This window comes from Tachyglossus aculeatus, chromosome 4 (assembly GCF_015852505.1).
Source record: "Tachyglossus aculeatus isolate mTacAcu1 chromosome 4, mTacAcu1.pri, whole genome shotgun sequence".
NCBI classification, from domain to species: Eukaryota; Metazoa; Chordata; class Mammalia; order Monotremata; family Tachyglossidae; genus Tachyglossus; species Tachyglossus aculeatus.
In genome coordinates, this window is record NC_052069.1 from 107349218 (window position 1) to 107366164 (window position 16947).

The 16947-nt window shown below is 49.1% G+C and overlaps 1 protein-coding gene across 1 annotated transcript in view; it reads left to right on the forward strand.

Moving 5' to 3' along the window:
• Positions 1-16947, forward strand: part of GPSM1 (G protein signaling modulator 1) — a 151653-nt gene that overhangs the window by 64556 nt on the left and 70150 nt on the right. Inside the window, exons 6-9 of the mRNA XM_038745804.1 lie at positions 888-1003; positions 1789-1944; positions 4935-5043; positions 8870-8996. Of these exons, the coding sequence (XP_038601732.1) occupies positions 888-1003; positions 1789-1944; positions 4935-5043; positions 8870-8996 (508 nt within the window). The remainder of the gene's footprint in view (positions 1-887; positions 1004-1788; positions 1945-4934; positions 5044-8869; positions 8997-16947) is intronic.

Here is a 16947-nt window from a genome sequence, read left to right on the forward strand (position 1 = left end):
CCTTGACTGCATGATCTCCATGGTAACCTCACTGCACCCTGGGCTCCTCAGCCATTCTCACTTCTGGCAGAGACAGAGAGGAGAGGCCACCTCAGCCGAGGGGCCAGTGGTTACAGAGAGGCTCAGAGATCCAGCTGGACTGAAAAGCAGAGCTGCAAAGAACCATACCAAGGGGGAGAGTAGTCCTCTTCCTCCTTCTCTTCCTATTCCTCTTCTTTCTCCTCTTCCTCTACCTTTTTTCCTCCTCATCTTCCTTCTCCTCTTCCACTTCCTCCTTTCTCCTCCTCCTCCTTTTCCTTCTCCTCTTCTTCCTCCACCTTCTCTTTCTCTCTGAATCCCCCCACCCCTCCCAGTACCATCTGCTTAGACACCTTACCTATATTGTGCCTTGACCTCCAAACTCATCATCCATCCTATTCCTCCCTGATAGTCTCCCCTAGACCTTTGGTCATTTGTTGCTAGGTGCACAGAAAGATACTCCGGTTTTAGGTGAAGGAAGGCTAAGACAGCCATAGCAGAGGAAAGAACCTGAATCCATCACTGGACTCAGTCTCTACCTTCCGGCAGATGAATGACTAAACCCTTCGTGACAGACAGGTGTCTAGTCTTTCCGTAAAATTCTCCAGGGTCCACTAACTCCTTGGGTCTCCTTGAGCATCAGAAAGTTCCTCCTTTTGTCCAACTGAACTTTCTATTGCTGCTACTTAAGTCCATTTCCTCAGGCCTGGTCCTCTGTGGACCCGGAGAACCTCTGGGCTCAGTTTCACATTCCACTAACATTTGCTTCGCGCTGCTCTCTCTAACCCCATGCTGTATGTTTGCATTTGCATATGTGTACATGTGTGTTTGCATATGTGTGCTTGTGTGCATGTGTGTCTGTCTTCCAGCGCCTGGCCATCGCTAAAGAATTTGGAGACCGAGCAGCCGAGAGGAGAGCTTACAGTAACCTGGGCAACGCACACATCTTCCTGGGGAGGTTTGATGTCTCCGCAGAATATTACAAGTGAGCTCCGTCCTGGGAAAGCGGGGAGCTGCAAGAATGGGTAGAGGAAGGATTCTCTCCTTGTTTTAGTTCCCATTTTCTAGCCAAATGCCCTTCTGGGGGAAGACCTTGTCCATTTGCTGCTGGACTCTCACTATCTCCCTTGGCCTTGCCTTTTGTGGAAATCTGGAAATCTTTCTCAAGAAATAAATTGAGTGGCGAAAGGTCCTGAGTCGGCGTTGAAATGGCCACCTGTTGGGCGTCATTGGGTTTGGCTTGATCTAAAAGGGAAGGTCCCCTCTCCTGCAGGAAAACCCCAACATAAATATAATACCATGCGTCAGGTGGCCCCTGAAGCAGAAATGAGCATGTTCGGTTACACGTGGATGGAAGCACCGCACAACTCCTGGGAAAGAGCAGATTTCAGGGCTGTGCAGCGGCCCACGCTGGGATAAGAAATGTGCCTAAAAATATGATCCCCGTCCTCTTTTGAACCCTGCCTTTATTGTTAGGAAGTTTCCTCACAGCTGGAGTTTTCAGTCATTTTTTTTCCTAGCTGCAGTGCTTTCTGGTTGATTTGTTTCAGCTAAACAGGCAGAATCTTTGCTTTAAATAGCACAGCCTTGGTTTGCTTAAATTTCAAACATACCCTGATTGGCCTTTTCCCGGCAGGGAACATGAGCGGGTGGACTACGGGCCCCTGTGGGACGGGCCCCTGTGGTTTCCGACCCACAGTCAAGCAATTGACTCACACCCTGAGTGCCTGGCCCTGAAAGGAATCTGTCTCTTTTCTCACCACAATGCAGGAAAACCCTCCAGCTGTCCCGACAACTTAAAGACCAAGCAGTTGAAGCTCAGGCCTGCTATAGCCTCGGAAACACTTACACTCTCCTGCAGGACTTTGAGCGAGCCATCGAATACCACCTCAAGCATCTACAGATAGCCCAGGAGCTGAGGGACAGGTAAAAAACAGAGGCATCCACTACTTTACCCAACAGTGGTCTACCTGCTACAACTCAGTAGCCTCCCTCCACCTCAAAACAACACGAGGCTCTGAGAAATACTATCGTGGCTCTGACCTATTGCCCAGCTGGCCTTGTTTCTGGCTCGACAATGACTTTATCATGGTACCAAAAGATGCTTGAATGGAGCAATCCACATAATCAGTTAATCAATAGTGTTTGTTGAACACCTACTGTGCCTGGATCATTGGACTAAGGATTTGGGAGAGTACAATAGAATTAATCAAAATGATCCTTGCCTTCATGGATCTTACAATCTAGTGTGGGAGGCAGACACTAAAATACAGTAGAAATAGATGGTTTATAAAAATATGGGTATAACTGCTAGAGAGGTTGGAGGGTGTGGGGTCTTTTGTGGATGAGAAATTAAGTGCTTAGATGGCATACAAGTGGATATAAGGTGGGGAATTTAGAAATTAATCAGGGAGATATGATTTCAGAAGGGCTTTGATGATGGAGGGAACAGTGGTCTAGCAGATGTCAAGGGGAGAAAGCTGATTTTGAATGCCTTAAAATCAATGGCCGAGAGCTATTCATTCTCATGGTTAGAGATGAGCCATCAACATCCCCAACTTTTCCTACTAATTAATCCATCATGGTCTTCCTACCCACGTGCCTACTGATATTTTCAGCATGCACAACTCTGTTCTTTTGGGGGTTTTTTTACTACCCACTGGGGGAAGATAAGAAGTTGTTGTTAAGGCTTTTGTTAGCAGCAATGTAGCTCCCAGGCCCTTCTTAGAAACCTCCTTCCCTTTGTGGGGAGAAGGGGAATCTTTAAAAATAGCCCTTTGGCTTCTTCCATGTCCCCTCCCACCCCAGGAGGAAGGGGGGGGGGAGGGAGAGGGAGACTGGGAGAGGGAGACTGGGAGAGGGAGACTGGGAGAGGGAGGGGGAGAGGGAGAGGGAGACTGGGAGAGGGAGGGAGAGAGGGAGAGGGAGAGGGGCAGGGAGAGGGGAGGGGGAGGGAGAGAGAGAAAGGGAGAGAGAGAGAGAGGGAGAGAGAGATGGAGGGAGAGAGGGAGAGGGAGACAGAGAGAGAGAGAGAGAGAGAGAGGGAGAGGGGGAGAGGGGGAGAGAGGGAGAGACGCCCCAGGAGAGTGAACTGAACCCAGAGCCCGCATCAAGGTTGGGGGGGCGGGACTTTCCCTGGAATCTCAGAGTAGTTATCTGGTTGTCTCTCTGGGAAGAGTAGAATGTGGGGAAAATAGTCAAAAGGTCCCGAAGGAAACGTGCTTGCAGTCAGTGAACAAAGATTCCCCCCCAGGAAGCAGGTCTGGTGAAAGAGTGGCAGGAAGCCCCTGGGCTGGCCTCCCTGGGTCCTGAACCTGAACTCTTGGGCTGGACTCATGAAGCCCTCAGCCCTGGGGTCAATAGGATGCTGCACTCTGAGAAAAGGGAGTAGGCTGGGGGCTGAGTAGGGTGGGGGGCAGGAGGAGGAGGAGGAGGAGGAGGAAGGGGAGAAGATGCAGGGGTTTGAGCCTGGGCTTGCTGTTTCTGCTCCTGCCACAAGATGGAGCAAGGACCTTAAAACTAAGTGATCCGGGGTTTCTCCTGGTGTTGGAAGCCCAAGTGATTTTTGTGGATAATAATACTAAAAATTGTGGTATTTGTTAAGCGCTTACTATGCTCCAGGCACTATACTAAGGACTGGGGCACTGTGGGTGATTTTGATTTCACAGCCTCTGGTCCTCACGAATAGGGAAACTCTACCCACATCCGGTCCAGATTAACGCCAAGGTTAGATGGACAGCCAATCAGGGATTTGGAGTGGCGAGATTTCCTGACAACAAATGCCCTCCTGGGGATTAGAGGAGCAGCATGGCCTAGTGGCAAGAGCACGGGCTTGGGAGTCAGAGGTCGTGGGTTCTAATCCTGGCTCCACCACTTGTCTGCTGTGTGACCTTGAGCAAGTCACTTAATAATAATAATAATAATAATAATGGCATTTATTAAGTGCTTATTATGTGCAAAGCGCTGTTCTAAGCGCTGGGGAGGTTACAAGGTGATCAGGTTGTCCCACGGGGGGGCTCACAGTCTTAATCCCCATTTTCCAGATGAGGTAACTGAGGCCCAGAGAAGTGAAGTGACTTGCCCAAAGTCACACAGCTGACAATTGGTGGAGCAGGATTTGACCCCATGACCTCTGATTCCAAAGCCCGTGCTCCTTCCACTGAGCCATGCTGCTTCTCTGTATATATATCTTGTATATATATCTTATATATCTCTGATTTATATAAAATAAATCACAGATATGAACACAACTCTTGTAGGGCTAAGGGTGCAGTATGAGGGCAAGGGCAAAGCAGAAGGGAGAGGGAGTGGAGAAAATGAGAGTTTAGTTGGGAAAGGTATGTTAGAGGAAATGTGCTTTTAATAAGACTTTGAAGGTGGGAAGAATGACAGTTTGTCAGAAGGGAGTTCCAGGCCTGAGGTCAGACACGGGCAAGGGGTTGGCGGTGAGACAAGATCAAGATACCAATCTTGGTACTTAACTTCTCTGGGCCTCAGTTACCTCATCTGTAAAATGGGGATTGAGACTGTGAGCCCTACGTGGGACAACCTGATTACCTTGTATTTACCCCAGCGCTTAGAAAAGTGCTTGGCACATAGTAAGCACTTAACAAATACCATAATTATTATTATTATTATTAGCAGCAGACAGCTGTAGGATACCCCCGGATTTGTCCAAAGAGAGAGCACTTTCTCTGCCTCAGAGCCTAAGGCCCATTACTGGGCTTGATGGTTTGGGGAAATGACTTCTTTTCAAATGTTCCATCTGGAGCCTCTTTGCAAATCGGCCTTGAAATGTGTGTCAGGGTGGGTCAAGGGTGAGGGAGGTGGAGGAGGGGGCATAGATAGGGGTCTGCAGCTCCTCAGAGCTCTCCCACCCCAGATGCGTAGAACAATGGTGGTTTTCTGTCTTGCAGAGTGGGAGAGGGCAGGGCATGCTGGAGTCTTGGAAATGCCTATGTGTCCCTGGGCAACCACGCACAAGCCCTGAACTTCGCCAAGAAGCATCTAGAGATCTCTCAGGAGGTGAGGCAAGCTGGGTGGTTCCAATGAGAAAACCAACACCCCTGGATTAGGTCGGGGGGGAGAGGTCGGAGGGCGAGCCTTAGGAAAATGACCCTGGGTTGGGGAGGGAGAGAAGCCCACCCCACACTTTATTCTATTCCCAAAGTCTTGCTCCCTAATCTCCTAATCTCTGTCAACCCTCTAGGAAATGAGCCTAGTATTCCCACTCGCAGAAGGGATGGAAGGATCACTTGGGATGGTTTTTCCCTGTTCCATTACACGCAACTCTTCCATTGCTAACAATAACAATAATTATAATAAGGGCCTGCTTTTAGTTGTATGGCACATGGAGGTCTCCGTCACAGTGGCCACTGCTCAAACAGCAGCAGGGCAGTAGAGGACTAGAAATGAATCTTTTTCCATTTGCCTCCATTCCTCTTTTTCCCAACTGGAATGGCTATTTCCTGGACATTTCCAGTGTGGCCACCTTTACATGGTTCTGTGCCAGAGACCTCCAGGATACAATGAGTGCCAGTGACAGCAGGAGCCCCTTCACTGCTGTCTAGGCTCTGACGATGGGGTGCCCACTGCTGGGATGTAGGTACTGCCAGTGTGGGCTACCCACTAACACACTCCAGGCAGCAATGAATATTGGGAAGTCCACTGTCATCACCCAAGTAAGTGTAGGTCTACCTATATGTGTAGGCCAGGCCCTCTCTCCCATTCTCCTGTCCCCTTCTATCCTCCCTGTAATGGGAAGGACTTTGTTTTCCAATCTCCCTCTCATCACTTTTCTCTCTGCCTCCCACCCCCCCCCCCCCGCCTTTTTCTTTCTTTTCACTCTTTCTGTTGCCGTTTGCTGCCCCTTTCTCTCTGTCTTTCATCTGCACATTTTTGTCTCCTATCTTTCTGTCATTTCAAACCTACCTCTTAGAGCTCTCACCCGAGACCTCCTTGGATGGGCAAAAATATAATGACTGGGTGGGGCGGGGGGGAAAGGAAGGGGGAGGGAGAATAAGGAAGAGAGGGGAAGAGGGAAGGAGAGGGAGGAAGGGTGGGGAGAGGAGGGTATCCCCTTGGAACACAGCAGGTGTAGACATCACTCATTTGGGCGTCGATTGGACTGCTGTAGGCCCATTGTGAAAGGACACATCAACTTGACTTCTCCACTCTGGGTTTCTGAGTTCCTTTTTCAAGTCACATTACTCACAGCCGGGTGGAGTTCCAGCTGCTGGAATTGCAAATGAGATTCCACGGGAAGACAGGAACAATACCAGTTCTGTCTGCAGAGAGTTTGGGATGGCAGGGGGGAGGAGGAAGACCTTTAGGATTTAAGATGCTGCTGAGTGCCGTTGGAGGCTTTCGTCGTTAGGTAGTGTGGGTTGGCCTCAAACCAAATGGTTGTTTCAAGTTTGTGCCCTCACCTAACCCCATAGTTAGAGTGTCAAGAAACTACATCAAGTCTTAAGTCAAGAGGGTCACCCAGGTCACTTGGGAGACTTAGTCTTTACTTCTGGCTCTACTCATGACCTCTTAGGGCTGCACTTAACTTCTCCAAGTCATAGTGGAAGCTGCTAACTTGTCACTATAGTAGTAGTCGTAGTAGACGACTAATAGTTGTAGTAGTAGCAGTAGTTGTACTCCTTTCTCTCTGTATCTTGTTCTCATGTACCTTGGCACCAATGCCTTGCCCTGATCCTCCCTTGGACCTAGAACTCCCTCCCCATTCATGTCTGACTGTCCACCACTCTCTCCATCTTCAAAGCCATCCTAAAATAACATCTCTTCCCAGAGGCCTTCCCAGACAAAGCCCTTTATTTCCCCCGCTCCCCTCCTTCCCTCTACACTTCACTATGTACCCCTTAAGCACTTTGCTACTCACCAGAGCACCACAATATTTATGTAAATATTCTGCTACTCTGCTATGTTGGTCTCCCCCTGTAGACTGCTCATTCCTTTTGGGCAGGGATCTCATCTACCAACTCTGTAGTATTGTAATAATAATAATAAGAATAATAATAATGACATTTGTTAAGCGCTTACTGTGTGCAAAGCACTGTTCTAAGCACTGTGGGGGGATACAAGGTGATCATGTTGTCCCACATGGGGCTCACAGTCTTAATCCCCATTTTACAGATGAGGCAGCTGAGGCTCAGAGAAGTTGTGACTTGCCCAAGGTCACACAGCAAACATGTGGGGGAGCCGGGATTAGAACCCATGACCTCTGACTCCCAAGTCTGTGCTCTTTCCACTGAGCCATGCTGCTTCTCTAAGTTTGTAGTTTCCCAAAAACTTAATATAGTGCTCGGCACACAGTAAGCGCTCAATCAATACTACTGATCAATCAACTGACTGATTGAAAGTATACTTTGTGTACTGTATGTACTGTACTTGGCGCTAAAGGGAATTACAAGAGAAGTTTAAGACAAGGATCCAACTACAAGGAGCTCTACTGGGGTGATAAACTGAAACCACAAAGAAAAACTAGTCGGGATGCCATAATGGGGATTTGTTTGGGCAGACATCCTGGAAAAGGTAGGTTTTGAGTAGGACTTCGAAAGCAGGGAAGACAAATCATGGCAAAGCAGAATTGGGAAGGTGAACCAGGAATAGTGAAACCACAGGGACTAAAATCACCCCCCAAAATCACCAGAATCCAAATTATGTAAAATCTTAACTAGTCAAGGGTTCAACAACCAAACTGTTCAACATATGGGCATCTTCATCCTTATAATAACAATAATTGTGGCATTTATTAAGCACTATGTGCCAAGCATTGTACTAGGCGCTAAGGAAGAGACAAGATAATAAAGTCAAACACAGTCCCTGTCCCACATGGGACTCACAATCTGAGGGAGAAATGGTGGGGTTTTTTTCTATATAGTATTTGTTACTTTGTGCCAGGCATTGTACTAAGTGCTGGGGGTAGATACAAGCTTATCAGGTTGGACACATGTATGGTATTTTTTATATGGTATTTGCTTACTATGTGCCAGGCACAGTACTAAGTCCTGGGGTAGATACAAGCTCATCATGTTGAACATGGTCCCTGTTACACATGTGGCTAACAGATCATCATCAATCGTATTTGAGTGCTTACTGTGTGCAGAGCACTGTACTAAGTGCTTGGGAAGTACAAGTTGGCAACATATAGAGACAGTCCCTACCCAACAGTGGGCTCACAGTCTAAAATGTAATCCCCATTTTACGTATGAGAAGACTGAGGCACAGAGATATGAAGTGACATGCCCAAAGTCACACAACTGGCAAGTGGCAGAGCTTGGGTTAGTTGTTTTTTAGTAGGGCCTTCTGGAGAGACCTTTCTCTTCCTTGGTAGCAAAATTGCATCCAAACACTGTTTCTCGTTGTCTGTCTTTCCTTGCTCTAACTTTTCCTTCACCGCCTTCTCCCCATTCTCAGCTCTGCTCAGTTTCCCCCCTACACTTCTCACTTTCTCTCTCTCTCTCCTCTCCCATCTCCTGCCTCCACATACATCCCACCCTGCCCTCCCAGATCTCTTTGTCTCCTTTCTCACTGTGACTCTGCCCTTTAGTCAGTGCCGCCACCGCCTCTCAGAAACAACCTCCCAATTCCATACGTCAAGCCGCCTCTCTCACCACCTGACAGCTCCCCCTCCCTACCCAACGTGTTCCAGAAAACCCACAGGCACCCATGACCCCCGGTGACCCCGGGGCGGCTCAGATCAGCTGGTGGGGGCAGCGCTCTCGGTGGTGCCCACGTTACCAGAAGCTGCCCGGGGAGCCCCGATCTAGGCCGGACCCTGGAGACTGAGGGCCTTTGGTGGACTCTGTGACTCTGAGGGCAGTAACGGGTATTTGCTCGACAGATTGGGGACAGCAACGGGGAGCTCACAGCCCGGATGAACGTCGCCCAACTCAAGTCCGCCCTGGGACAGGACGGCGGGGAAGGGGCTGAGGATGGGCAGTCACAGTATGCTGGCTATGAAGCTCAGGGTGAGTTTCCCACTGTACTTCATCCCTTTCATTGTCAGAGTGACCAAGGGGCGGGGGACTTGTGGGAAGCATCAGGCAGGGAGGGATTGTGCTTTGAGAGAACCTGACGACAATAAGAGCAGCGCCTAAAGAAGTACCACTTGAGTAGCAGCAGAGGCCTGGGTGTCAGAAGAACCTGGGTTCTAATCCACGTGTCTGCTGTGTGATGTTGGGAAAGTCACTTCACTCCTCTGGGCCTCAGTTCCCTCATCTGCAAAGCGGGGATTAAGACTGTGAGCCCTATGTGGGGCGATTACCTTGTATGTACCCCACTGCTTAGAACAGTGCCTGGCACAGAGTAAGCGTTTAACAAATACCACAGCTATTATTATTACCATTATTAAACCTAGCTTACCTTTCCTGTTGATGGTTAGTTATAGGAGGCAGTAGAGGGTAGACCCACAACCTTCTGAGAGTTTTGTGCCCCACTGGGTTTGGCTGTCTGCTGTGTGACCTTCGGCAAGTCGCTTCACTTCACGAGTCGGGCCGCTGTTACCTCATCTGTAAAATGAGATTGAAGACTGTGAGCCCCATACGCGACATGGACACTGTCCAACCCGATAAGCTTGTATCTATCCCGGCACTTGGTACAATGCCTGGCACATAAGAAGCACTTAACAAATACCATTTAAAAACAAAGAAAACAGAGACTCTCCCCAGTTCAAGAGCCAAGGGGCTCCCAATGGCAATGGATGGCACAGAATGAGAGATTCTGAGGAGGCCCCTCACTCCTGGGGTACTGACAACTTCCTTCTACTGATTGGTCTATTGGGGCCAGGACAGTCCCAGCCTGATTAAGATGATGCCATTTGCCTTAAATCAATGGTATATATTGAGAGCTTACTACGTGCACAGCCCTTTACTAAGTGCTCGGGAAAGTACATTCACATCCAACCACAGCTTTCCCGAGTTCCCGATCCAATTTGCCCTCAAGTTGGACTGAGAAGGTGAGGGGCAACCTCCTCTACTCAGCCCAGTGCCCAGAGCCCAGAAAGAGCTTGGGTGTGGGAAGGGAAGGGCAGCAACAGAATGGCAAATTCCAGAGCCTTGCCAACCCCCACCCATCTTGGCATCCTTCTGGTGACTCTCTGGAGAAGAATTAGAATCAAAATCATTGTCTGGGAATGGTGGGGTGGTCCACATAGAAGGCAGAAGACTTTGGACTGGTTATATTATACCCGCTGTTAGACAGTAAGTTTCCCTCTAGACTGAAAGCTTGTAGTGTCAGGGAAAGTGTCTAGCAACTCTGTTGTATTGTACTCTCCCAAAAACTTAGTACACTTAGCTCTGGACGCAGTAAGCATTCAATAAATAAATACCATAGACTGATTAAACCACAGGAGTTGCCCACTGCATAAGGGACTTGGCTGAGAGTAGCACAATATGTAGGAGAGAGTGGAGAGGGGAGAGTGTGTATGCCATGTTAATCAGGCAGACTGTGTAGTTGAGGTTTTCTGAGATATAGTGACCTCATTTTTTGGCACCTCCACCAATCAGCTTCTCAAGGTCAGTTTTGTCTAAACAAAAGTGCAGCACATTCTCCCCAAAACAAAAAGAGTGAGGGGAGCAGAGAGAAGGAGCTGTGAAAAAAGCAGCAGGGTCTGGCATGGTTCAATGCTTAGAACAGTGTTTGGCACGTAATAATAATAATAATAATAGCATTTATTAAGTGCTTACTATGTGCAAAGCACTGTTCTAAGCGCTGGGGAGGTTACAAGGTGATCAGGTTGTCCCACAGGGGGCTCACAGTCTTCATCCCCATTTTTCAGATGAGGTAACTGAGGCCCAGAGAAGTAAAGTGACTTGCCCAAAGTCACACAGCTGACAATTGGCAGAGCTGGGATTTGAACCCATGACCTCTGACTCCAAAGCCTGGACTCTTTCCACTGAGCCACGCTGCTTCTCCAGTAAGCACTTAGGTACCATACTACTACTGCTACTACTACTAATTATAATAATAATAATAATAATAATAATAATAATAATGAAAATGAAGAGAGCATGGGCCTGGGAATCAGAAGACCTGGGTTCTAATCCCAGCTCTGCCACTTGCTTGCTGTGTGAGCATGGGAAAGTCACTTAACTTCTCTGTGTCTCAGTTCTCCTGTTTTCCCTCTCTATTTAGACTGTGAGCCCCATGGGGGACATGGACTATGTCCAACCTGATTTGCTTGTATCCACCTCAGTGGTTAGTACACTGCCTGGCACATAGTGAGTGCTTAACAAATACCATTATTATTATCATCATTATTATTATTAATAATAATAATAATAAAAAGGGGCCAGGGGCAAGTTTTCTAAGGCCCCAAAGGGAAGGGGGTTTCCAGGAGGAGATGGGTGTCATTCATTCATTCATTTATTCAATCGTATTTATTGAGTGCTTACTCTGTGCAGAGCACTGTACTAAGCACTTGGGAAGTACAAGTCAGCAACATATAGAGACGGTCCCTACCCAACAACGGGGTCACAGTCTAGAAGGAGGAGACAGACAACAAAACAAAACGTGTAGACAGGTGTCCAATTCATCAGAACAAATAGAATTATAGCTATATGCACATCACTGACAGGATAAATAGAATAGTAAATATGTAAAAGTAAAATAAATAGAGTAATAAATTTGTACAAATATGTACAAGTGATGTGGGGAGGGGAAGGAGGTAAGGCGGGGGGGATGGAGAGGAGGAGAGGGAAAAGGGGGATCAGTCTGGGAAGACCTCCTGGAGGAGATGAGCTCTCAGTAGGGCTTTGAAGGGAGGAAGAGAGCTAGCTTGGCAGATGTGTGGAAGGAGGGCATTCCGGGCCAGGGGAAAGACGTGGGCTGGGGGTCGACAGCGGGACAGGGGAGAACGAGGCACAGTGAGGAGGTTAGCGGCAGAGGAGCGGAGGGTGTGGGCTGGGCTGTAGAAGGGGAGAAGGGAGGTGAGGTACGAGGGGGCGAGGTGACGGGGAGCCTTGAAGCCGAGAGTGAGGAGTTTTTGCTTGATTCATGTCAGAGGATGAAACCCAGGCTCCAAGCAGCTTTTTCCAAGGTGTAGGAAAAGTATTGGTTTTTACTAAGAGCCGTTGGCTTCTCATTCCTAATCTGTTAGCCCTCTAGGAAATAAGCCTAGTGTTCCCTCTTTCAGGGCTGATAGAAGGATCACTTGGGATGGCTTTTCCCTGTTCCGTTACATGCAAACTCTTTCATTGCTAATAATAATAATAGTATTTGATATGTTTTCTGTTATGTGCCAAACACTGTACTATGTGATGGGATAGGTAATCAGGTCAACCCAGAACCTGTTCCATTTGAGGGTTCACAGTCTAATAATAATAATAATTGTGGTATTCGTTAAGTGTTTACTCTGTACCAAGCACTGTCATAAGTACTGGAATAGATACAAGATAATCAGGTCCCATATAGGGCTCACATTCTAAGTAGGAGGGAGAACGGGTACTGAATTCCCATTTTGCAGACTGGGGAACTGAAGCACAGAGCCGTGTAGTGACTTATCCAAGGGCATGCAGCAGACAAGGGAAGGATCTGGAATTAGAACGCAGGTCCTCTGACTCCCGTGCCCATGCTCTCTCTGCTAGACCATGCTGCTTCTCACTGCTACAAGTATCTGTAGGGTTTTTCCTTTCCTACCAGGGTTCAGTCATTATCACTTTATCGACTCTTCTAAGTACACGGTGCTCAATAAATCCCACTGATTAACTCCACCTACTCTCAGTGACCCCAGCACGGCTTACAGTAACAATAATGATAGTATTCAGTAAGCACTTACTACATGCTAAGCACCGTGATGCATTAAGGAAAACCAGATTGGACTCAGTCCCTCTTCTCCACGGGGCTTGTAGTCCAAGAAGGAGGAGAGCAGGTACCTCGGCCCCACTTTGCAGTTGAGGAAACTATAAAAGCGCCTTGTGCCCTGCAGGCAAGGGGCAGATTTGGGATGAGAACCCAGGTGTCCTGGCCCCCAGTCCTGTACTCTTTTCACCAGGCCGTGCTGCCCGACAGTGACCATGTGACCCAGGAGGTCCATCAGGGATGCCCTTTCATTCATTCATTCATTCAACAGTATTTATTGAGTGCTTACTGTGTGCAGAGCACTAAGCGCTTGGGGAGTACAAGTCGGCAACATATAGAGACGGTCCCTACTCAACAACAGGCTCACAGTCCAGAAGGGGGAAACAGGCAACAAAACAAAATATGTAGACAGGTGTCAAAATAGTCAGGACAAATGGAATTAAAGCTAAATGCACATCATTAACAAAATAAATAATAACTATGTACAAGTAAAATAGAGTAATAAATCTGTACAAATATATATACGGGGCTGTGGGGAAGGAAGGAGGTAGGGCGGGGGGGATGGGGAGGAGGAGAGGAAAAAGGGGGCTCAGTCTGGGAAGGCCTCCTGGAGGAGGTGAGCTCTCAGTAGGGCTTTGAAGGGAGGAAGAGAGCTAGCTTGGCGGAGGTGTGGAGGGAGGGCATTCCAGGCCAGGGGGAGGACGTGGGCCAGGGGTCGACAGCGGGACAGGAGAGAATGAGATACAGTGAGGAGGTTAGTGGCAGAGGAGCGGAGGGTGCAGGCTGGGCTGTAGAAGGAGAGAAGGGAGGTGAGGTAGGAGGGGGCGAGGTGATGGACAGCCTTGAAGCCGAGAGTGAGGAGTTGCCCTAGCATTCACACGGTCTCTTGGCTCCCTGTGGCTGTTTTTTCTTCTCTGGTGGGGCCTGATTTTGTGACTCTGTACATCTTCTCCCTGGCCACTGGATGAGGCTGAATCTCCAGACAAGAGGATTTGTGTCCATCCCCAAGGGTGTGTGAACACTGCACCCCACTCCAGAAACAAGCAAAATCTACCACTCTGGCGGGTGGAGGGAGCATACGCCCCGTCCGGACTGGCGGCAGGCGGACAGAAGGAACAAGAAGGCTTTTTCTGTACCTGGCCCCAGATGGGGAAGACAGGGAGGAGGAGGGGGAAGAGGTGGGAGAGAGCCTGTGGTGGAGAAAGCAGAAGCTGTTCTAGGGGCGGGAGGCCGTTGGTACACATCACAAGGTTGGAGCCATAAGGCCTCCGTTGTGCAATTCTAGGTGGGAGAGGACTGTGGCGGGGAAGCTACCGGGCTCAGAAATGGACAGTAGTCTCCCAGGAGCCAAGACCTCACCTGTGAAGCCCAAAGCTCAGCAGGTCAGACTCGGGGAGGCCAACTGCCGACTCCCCTAGGATATTTTGCAGCACCACTTGACTCTCTAGTGCAATGCCAGAGATGCCATTGTCCTGAGTAGATCTTGGCACAGGGGTAGGGAGCCCTGCCAGTGGCAGGGGTGAAGTGGGGAACAGGGACCCAGGTCCAGGAGAGGATGGGACAATTTGATGAGGAATAATAATAATAATAATAATAATAATAATAATAATAATGGTATTTATTAAGTGCTTACTATGCACAAAGCACTGTTCTAAGCACTTGGGGAGATTACAAGGTGATCAGGTTGTCCCACGGGGGGCTCACAATCTTAATCCCCATTTTACAGATGAGGTAAGTGAGGCACAGAGAAGTGAAGTGACTTGCCCAAAGTCACACAGCTGACAATTGATGGAGCCGGGATTTGAACCCATGACCTCTGACTCCAAAGCCCGGGCTCTTTTCCACTGAGCCACGCTGCTTCTCTATTCTATTCTATTCTCTATCTATTAATGTCTGTCCAGACAGCTCGTTGTGGGCAGGGAATGTGTCTGTTGATTGTTCTGTCGTCCTCTCCCAAGCGCTCTGCACACAGTAAGCACTCCTTAATTATGACTGAATGAATGGATGGCTCTGCTCTGCGGTCCTGCACAGTGCTTAGGGAGGGAGGCCGCGAAGGTGGGGGGACCGCCCCCCGCCCCTGACCCCCACGGACAGTTGGGCAGGCTGACTTAGGCAGAGCAGAAAGAGAAGCAGTGTGGCCCAGTGGAAAGAGCCTGGGCCCGGAAGTCAGAGAACCTGGGTTCTAATCCCAGCTCTGCCAATTACTTGCTGTGTGACCTTGGGCAAGTCAGTTAACTTCTCTGCACCTCAGTTACCTAATCTGTAAAATGGAGATTAAGACTGTGAGCCCTATGTGGGATATGGACTGTGTCCTACTTGGCATCTACCCCAGCTCTTAGAACTGTGTCTGGGACATAGTAAGCGCTTAACAAATACCATAAGAAATATAACAAAGGAGCAGAGCTGTGGGGAGGCTTCTCTATAGAGACCACTTCCTACCAGCTTCCAGAGCCGGAAGTCCCCAGCCCAATTCAAACCATTCGACTCCAAGACAGGAGGACAGTTGGGGTTTCCCCGGGATCCGGGTGGTGACCTGAGTGCCCTGAGAACTGCCGGGTTTGGTCTCAGAGGGTTAACCGCTGGGAGGTGGTGGTCCCTGGGGTGGCAGTCCCTATGGCGGCCCCTGCCTTCACCAGCTCCGGGACACTCCGCAACAGGTTTGGCAGATTCTCAATGCTCTGTGACACAGCTGGGGTGGTGAACTTTTTCCCCAGAACACAACTCCACAGGGAGGCTGCGGGGCAGGGATACCGAGAAGTCCCGGAGGCCGGGCCGGCTTCTCGGAACACAATCCTGGTTGGGGCCAGTGAGGGCAGGGGCCAGGAGCCAACAGCCAGGGGCCCCAGACTCTCCTCCACTCTCTTTTGCTGGTGACCCAGGCTGGGGTTGGGGGAGGGAAGGAAGGAATGGGGTCCATCGCAAACAAATCCCTGTGCCCCGATCCATCATCCCCAATGGGGGCACCTTCCCTTTCCACTGGCACTGGCAGCTCCCATCAGATGAAGCAGGTAAGAAGAGGGGAGCAAGCATGGCTTCTTCTGCATCAGGGAGCCTGGGCTCATTCTTGGAAGACTTGGTTCTCTCTGCCTGCTCCTCCCTTGTTTTCTAGGTGGGTCCTCCTAAACCTTAATCCCACTGCGCCCTTTGGGGACCAAAACTATTGCCCCTCACTCTCTGCTCCTCCTTGCTCTCCCCGGAGGGTCAGACCCTCTCGGCAGGACCATGGCTCCACGACAGAAGGAAGGTGGATCCGTCAGGGGAATTGAGGGCCGTTGGAATGCGACATTTAGAAGAGCAGGGAAAGGTAGGAAAATGAGAAGAGCACAGGAAAGGGAGTCTGGAGAGGTGCATTCCAGGTAGATTCAACCATTTAAACAGCGGGTGACCTTAGGCAAGTCACTTAATTAATATGGAATTCGTTAAGGGCTCCTCCATTTGTCTGTCAGGTCTGGAGGGAGCCAGCAGCATCTGTCCAGGTAACCCCCGCAGGCCTCTTGAGCTATCAGTTTGACCAGTAGCTCAGTGGAAAGAGCACGGGTTTGGGAGTCAGAGGTCGTGGGTTCTAATCCCAGCCTTGCCACTTGTCAGATGAGTGACTTCGGGCAAATTACTTAACTTCTCTGTGCCTCAGTTACCTCACTTGTAAAATGGGGATTAAATCCCTCTCCCCCTCCCCTGTAAAATGGGGATTAAGACTGTGAGCCCACGTGGGACAACCTGATAACCTTGTATCTCTCCCAGTGCTTAGAACAGTGCTTGGCACATAGTAAATGCTTATCAAATACCATTATTTATTGTTATTATTATTATGAGCTGTAAGCTCATTATGGGTAAGGAAACAAGTCTAGCAACACTATTGTATTGTACTCTCCCAAGTGCTTAGTATAACACTCTGCACACAGTAAACACTCAAAAAATACTGTTGATCATCATCATCATCAATGGTATTTCCCAGAAAATCATCTCCCATTTATGGACAGAAACTCTAGCACAGGGGTTGACTCTGGGCAGACAAGCAGGAGTAATTGGAGCAAGAACATTATCAAACAGCACCATCGATTTTACCAAGTTCAGCACGGGGGTAAGCACTTATTTATGTGTCAAGCACTGTTCTAAGTTCCG